The sequence below is a fragment of the Parasteatoda tepidariorum genome, chromosome 1 (genome assembly GCF_982258835.1).
Source record: "Parasteatoda tepidariorum strain Cologne lab strain chromosome 1, Ptep-v5.0, whole genome shotgun sequence".
NCBI classification, from domain to species: domain Eukaryota; kingdom Metazoa; phylum Arthropoda; class Arachnida; order Araneae; family Theridiidae; genus Parasteatoda; species Parasteatoda tepidariorum.
Window position 1 is genome coordinate 3,176,051 of NC_141755.1, and position 7,718 is coordinate 3,183,768.

At 33.4% G+C, this 7,718-nt stretch overlaps 1 protein-coding gene across 1 annotated transcript; it reads right to left on the reverse strand.

Moving 5' to 3' along the window:
- Positions 1-929: 929 nt before the first annotated feature.
- On the reverse strand, positions 930-2,375 carry LOC107451238 (uncharacterized). The gene has a single exon (XM_071180415.2). It carries the CDS (start codon positions 2,373-2,375, stop codon positions 930-932), a length of 1,446 nt encoding a protein of 481 aa, XP_071036516.2.
- Between the last annotated feature and the right edge of the window lie 5,343 nt (positions 2,376-7,718).

Here is a 7,718-nt window from a genome sequence, read left to right on the forward strand (position 1 = left end):
TCTCTTTCGGAATTGAAAGAGACAGTATTGAGGCAAGTCCATCATCGATTGCGATAACCTCGCTCCTAAAAACGGAACAGTGGTCGGGATTTTAGATCTTGTTATAATAATTAAAATGGAATTAATGTGGTCACAGGAGTTTTCATGCTCTGACAATTTTTATGTACATTTTTCCAATCATTCGTCCCTTTTGTCATTAGCGTTGTTTGCTTGGAAAATAATTTACAGACGTAACTGTACAATAAGTTGTTGGTTTCAGTATAAGCCAACCAATCTCTTTTAATTTGTTCCCCGCTATTAATTGTTCCGAAGAAGGAGGCAATAGTTAATTTTCTTGTGATTTGTTTTGACCCTTCGTTGCAAATGCTTCGTTTTTCTGTTAAATAAAAATAAAATTTAATTATAAAAATTAAAAACCTAATTTTCGGGCCCCAAAAATTACGGGCCCTAGGCACGTGACTAGGTTGCTTAGGCCTTAGTCCGCCCCTGTCTCCAACACAATTAATTTAGTCTCTAACAAATCATAGAGTCCTCTCAGCGATTTTCTTTGATTGCAATCTTTTTGAAGGATAAGAGAAAGTAGATCTCTTACATAAACTTGAATCAATAGCTCCTCTCTTCCAAATCTGCTTTTAAGTTGGCCTATAACTTCTTCATAGCACAATATCCACCAGGAGGAAAACTTTTAAATAACTCCTCAGCAATGCTTCCTTTCACCATGGCTTGTGATATTTACGAACATTTATCATGATTATCCACAATAGGATCTTTATCAATTATTTGAAATTGTCCCCAAAACCTAACAAGGTTCTGATATCTTCATTAAAAACTGGAAGTTGAATTTTAGGCTAACGTATTTCTTGACAAAGCATTCTCGTTAAATACAGAATCTTATTTCGCAAGACTTGCAAATTTTATAAGTTTCTGTTCTAAAAGACGCAACGATCAATATGTGTTTCTGATTCACCGGCAATAAAATTTTCTCTGGTTTTCATTTCAGTGTCTATCAGTGTGTTTGATTTTAACTTCACTAATAAAGTTTGTAAAAGAACCTCTCCAGAACAGCTTGTACTAGATAAAGAAGTTTTTCCATTGTCATTTCTCTGTACTTCTTGCGACTTCTGGTTGATTTTGAGCTCAGCGCACATCACAACCCAATGTTTTTTCCCACAATTGATGCACTTTACAAATGTTTTACACGCTTTTGATAGGTGTCCTACCTTAAGACAGCAAAAACAAGCTTTTTCTTGTTTTATCTTTTCTAGTTTTTCTTCATAAGACATCCTACTTGCCAAAAAACAATCTTTACTTTCATGTACTTTTTGGCAAAAAATACAATTGGCTAACTTTTCTTTTTTCTCGTTACCAGAAAATAAATCGTTTGCAGTTGGTACTACTTTATCATGCGCATTTGGCGATGTTTTGTCTTTCGTCAATTTAGGCTTCTTGAAGTCAAAACCGCCAACAGCCATCGAAATTCTCTGTTCACTTTCTACCTCACTTCTCATAAATGACATCAGACCATCAAGTCTATCTTTCGGAGTGTCGCCAATTTTTGACTGTCTTTGCCACACTCCAAGAAGCTCCTCAGGAATACATGACTCCAGTAACGGGAATAAAATTGCATCATACATTTTAGTGGTTGTACCTAATGATTCCAAAGTCCTCAATTGTGATTCTATTTGGTCATACAGAGAAGAAAGTGAAATAGACATTTGAGATATAGAGTTTTGTATCACTAAAGACAAGAGTTCTCGAATGTAAAATTCAACTAAAACATCATCCTTGCAGAATCTACTTTTAAAACTTTCAATTACTTTTGGGTAATTTTCGGCTGTTGCTGGATAACTTAAAACAAGTTCTCTCGCACGAGAATTGTCAATTGTACACTGTATAATATATTGAAATTTGTCGCCAAGATCTAAAGATGGATCGTCTTGTATTTTCTTAAACATTGACCAAAATGATAACCAGCCTTTTATACTACCGTCATATTTGGAAAGTTCAATTTTAGGAAGTTTGAATTTACGATTCAGCTGTTCTAAGTTTATCGATGAATTTTCTTCATTAAGCTCTTTAAAATATTCGTCAAAAATTGTTTTAACTTTATAATAATTATTACAATAATCATCAATTAACTCACTTTTATTTTCAATTTCTTCTTCTGTAACAGTATTATCGAATTGCAGCATAAGTTCCAATAATTCGTTATCCAACTTTTGAAGTTCTTCTTTCTTTATTTTCAGCGTTTCAAATTTAGCTTTAACGTCCACCAAATCTTTGGCTTCGTCTGATTTTATTCCATTTAAAATCTGATTACTTAACCGAGTGAAGGAGCTTCGAACAATCTTCCGTTGTTTTTGAATTTTCTCCATTGTATTATTGAAAATACTTCATATGCAAGTTCGGATTACTTCTTAATATCACGTCCGGGTCACCAAAATGTTACGAGACTCTATCAGAAAGTAAATTATTCTGTCGTTCTCTACTTCTAATCTAAATAATAAATTTGACTAAATAATAAAACTTCTACCAATAAAAGAACAACATTTTATTTACATAATAATTTTCAGATGATTATTTATTGTTCCACAAAAAGAAGAAGAAAAACGTTGCCATGGCAACTCGGCAGTTTTAACAGAAAACAAAAGTTAACCTTTAGCTTACATAAAAAGTAATTAACAACTTTTAACAATCAGTAAGATCGCTTCTTATTCAATGAGTTCAAGTTTAATTAATTAACTTGTCATCACTACATAAATTAGACTCTTCTGCGTCAAAATCATTGCAAGCTTTAGAGAATAATACTCGACCCTCTATTAGAGTTTCTTTAACTCGTCAATATTTTCAGAAGCCATATTCTGAAAAAAGAACAAATTTTTCACTCTGATAAATCATTTAAAAATGTAGGCAACTCAATGGCAGATTTCGCAGTCCTGCTGCTGACGCCAGATATTCCTAAAGTAGGTAGATAACAGATATAAATAAAAAAAAACAAGAGGTAATCACATAATACTTCATTTGACGACAAATACTGAATGTAGACGAATAGAAGATAGACTTGTAACAAATTCCGTGAAAATAACTCAATAAAATGGTATATTAGCTCAAATGATGCTTCATATATAAATTATAATGATGCTTCATATATATATTACTCATTTACCGCATTAAAATCAAACACTTGGATTCAGTAGTATAATTACCTACTCTCAACGAATTGTGCCATTTTGTTTTTGAGCTAAGCGCATCGCAAATAATTGATGCCTAATTTAAATAAAACACATTATGTATAAATTGTAAATCGATGATTGATTTATTGAAATTACATACATTTGCTGACTTGTGTGCTCAATATAGGCTTATAAGTCATTGTCAAGTAGAAAATACAGATAGAACAATTCAGAGAAAGACATCACAAAGAATACATCCAGGGTTACGGCGGGATTCGAACCCGCTACCTTCACGCTTAACAGAGCGTTTGGACCGGCGATACCGCTCGGCCAGGGAGGCCCCCGTAAATCGATGTAAAAAGCATTTATTAAATGTATTTATTCATCAAGCTATTCATTTCACTTCAATCCCATGTCTAATTTTCGATTGCGAGAAATATTCTAAGTTGTTGTTAGTTGCTTCATAGTTGCTTTGTTGCTTAGTTGCTTTGTTAGTTGCTTCATAGACGTCTGCTAAGGTCCACTGTGTGTTCTATCCACATTACTTCTACCATAGTTATTTATAAGACGTCTGCACTTAAATGATTGTGGATTATCCATCAATAAGCTACAGGAAAACGCCTAGCAGACGTCGATATTTGATCCACGACGTCTAAGGCAAAGAAGATATAATGTGTATATATATTCTTTGTCTAAGGGACGAATTCTGGGAGTCTACTGAAGGAATTGTGCTGTATGGGATAGGTTCATGAACGTGATCGTTATGGCTTATGCGTGTCAGTGCAACACCTCCTAGAAAAGAGCAGGCCACGGCACGGATTACCATAAATATCCTTTAGTAGTCCAAACGTAATGACATACTTCGTATTTTCAACCACTGCGCAGCTTAGTACCCCAAACGTAATGACATACTTCGTATTTTTCATCTACTGCGCAATTAACTTCGTCACATCGGACTATTAAATTGATCCGTGCTCAGGCCTTCCTACTTCTAGGAGGTGTTGGTCAGTGTCTGCAGGCATCGTGTACAATGGCCGAACACTGCTTCACATCTTTGAGGAAAGTAACGTTACATCGCAGTGGTATTGCAGAGAGATTATTTTGAATCATAATCTGTCTTTTTAGGTGTGTGGAAGGTCCTGACTGTCTGTTTATGGACGACAATGCGGGGCCACTCAACACCTCCTAGAAAAGAGCAGGCCACGGCACGGGTTACCATAAATATCCTTTAGTAGTCCAAACGTAATGACATACTTCGTATTTTCAACCACTGCGCAGCTTAGTACCCCAAACGTAATGACATCTTTCTTATTTTTCATCTACTGCGCAATTAACTTCGTCACATCGGACTACTAAATTGATCCGTGCCCAGGCCTTCCTACTTCTAGGAGGTGTTGGGCCACTCAGGAGTACTGAGGTATAGGACACACTGGAAAGTGAAGATATTGTCCGTATGCAATGGCTTTCGTACTCCCCGGATCTAAATCCTCGCTCTCTCCAAGCCGTGCAAGAGCTGAAAACCAATTTGAGAGAGGGGGGGATATCCCTCAGTACTTTTCGATAGTTTAGTAGACAACATAAATAACAGATGCAAAATGTGCATTAGTGTCCAAGGCAATCATACATCTTACTGCGGTACTCTTTTTCTGTTTCATTCTGACAAGAAGACTAATTTTTTATGGCTATTTGGAAATCATAATCATGGCTGCAACTGTTAACTCGACGCAGTTTTACACTTTATCATTTATAGTTACCACAAAATAAGAATGACGCAAATTTCAGCGCATTGAACATTATTTAATTTAGAACGTTATTTAATTTACAGCAATTACATATTTTTATTCAAACAAAATCACCGCTTCTTTGGTTTTGATATACTATCTAAATTTTTTACCATAAAAATGATTGGTAAAATTATTAAAACCAGGAGTGCATAACTATTTTGCCTTTACAAACATAAACTCACGCCCCTCTGATTCATAGGAACCTTTCGAGAGCTAATGACGGCATTGCTGATTACATTTAATTTTAATTCAGTATAGCAGAAAAAAATCAGCAGGGGCCGTAGCGATCGAAGTTGGAACTTTTTTAGCCCATTAAAGCTCAATCATTTTTTAGTTCCCTTTCATAATTCAGATTGTTTTTTCAAACGGATAAAAATTGATATAACCTTGCCCAAAATAAGGAAGAAAAGCCTAAATAACTTATAGATTTATTGATCGAATTATCAGGATGGTTCCAGGGATAGCATAAATAATTAACGCAGACTATGCAGAGATGCCTAAACTGACGTCACTTCCCTTCGCTTACTTACTACTGAAAATCCATCAATGATCAGTCAGTTACAGATTAAAACAATAGAAATGCGAATCGTCGTCTGATAGGAATAGTGCAAACTTGAATTAATTAAATGATAGTGGAAAAGTAATCTAGTTCAGCCTTGGACGTCTCTATTTTAAGTTTGTTTTTATTTGCCAATATACCCCGACCTGCTCCAATTTAGGGCATACGGGTAAATGTTTATTAAAATCAAGAAAACAAAAAAGTACATAAAATACAAAAAAGTAACATTACAGAGTAACATTATGTAAACATTACAGAGTCTGATGGCAACAGCAGTAAAACAATTAAAATGCTCCGAGAGTAAAGTGGTAAAACAAACAATTATCAAATACAATTAAAAGGAGACGCTAAAATTTGCAAAGCAAGGAAAGGCAATGTAAATAAGCCAATTAAAAAGCACAATGTAGTGAATAAATAGATTAAAACAGAATTAAAAAGCGAATGAGATAGATAAAACAACAAAACGTTGTCAAAATAACGGGAAGCGAACAGGCGGGCAGCCCAACAACCGGGACTGAGATTAATTCGTGTAGAGCGGATCCAAAATGTCATCAGGGGCGAGTGCGTCCTCCAGGGTGCGTTTAATGATGTTTTTAATAATTTGCCTCTGTTTATTAGTCCTGCACCAAGATCTTATGTCGCCTCTTCTGTCAAAACTATTTCTCCTAATGGTTGCAAATTTTTGACAGTCAAGCATCAGATGTTTAATAGTCTGATAGTGACCGCAATATTTACACGCGGAGGATTTTTGAAACATCCTAGCTTGGTGATCGCCAAATACACCATGGGAAGCTAAAAACTGATTAAAGTAAAAATCGCTGGATAAAAAACATTCGTTAACTGTAGGTATCAAATAGTGTGTGTGTCTCCCGTTTGCAGAGCTGCTCCACCTGTCCTGCCATAAAATCCTACTGACCTGCCTCTGTCTATGTTTGACCTGGGGTTTTGTTATATTTGCCAATATAAAAATAATAATTCTACTTTTGCATTTATTTATTTTCTTCCTTTTCAGAGTTTTCAAAACTACATTCCTTCAAATAAATTCAAGCATGTAATTAAATATGTACAAAATTACTTAATATATTCAAATAAACAACAATTTTATGTTTAAGTAATGTCCATTAAAATTAACTCATGTCCATTCCATTTCTAATAACATTCTTCATTAAAATAAACAGATTTATTCCATAAATATTTATTGTAATAAATGATAAAATTAACACTTTAATTGTTATATATTATCTGTAACTGCGATGAATTGATTATAACTATGTATTAACGGTTACTGTGATCATTGGAGCATTGGATAGATAAATTGAAACTAAGTTCATGGTATGCATTTTATAAAATAAACTATGTTATGGATTAAATTTATTTATATTATGCACATTCATGCATTCCATTGATTTTAATAACGCAATTTAGATGCTCATAAAATCGCGTACTTTTTCAAAGCGTTATTTTTTTTAATTACTTGCATATTGTACAATAGGATGGTATTTCAACATCGATTTTGTGACTTTTATTTCATGAGATATAAATAGAAAGGGGAAAAATATAAATCTAATTAGTTCAGCTTTAACATTCTTGATATAAAAAGAATTTTAAAAAAAAACTAACTTTGCTTATTGAAGATTTGTTACAATAAATGATAAAGATAATTATAACAAAACAGTATCAGAACTAATTAAATTACATAATTTTTCATTAAATATTGTATTTTTTATATATTGCATATAGTATTATGACTTTTCAATATCAATTATATGGCTAGTATTTCGCGTAATATTAATGGGTAAAAAATTAAAAATAGATAAAATACATATTTTAATGAATCTAAAGTTTGTCACTGTTAGTGATGCGTCTAAATAATATCTGCACCTCTTTGTTAATACCAGATCACACACAAAACACCGGAATAGATTTTTTTTTCAATATTGTTGAACATCATTCATGTATTCATTTTAGTTTAAACTTTTATGAAACACTTTACAAACGAATGCAAAAATTTAAATGATTTTGACCTTCCTATAATATTCCCTTTATTCCAAAGTGCGAAATTCGTAAATATTTATAATATTCCATCAAAAAACCAGAGTTCTTTTGGCGGTGAATCGCTTGGGTGAATTTGGCGACGTTTTTTAATGAATAACTTTTCACTCCGATTCCTTTTCATTAGCTTTCTCTAACTTCTAAAGCTCA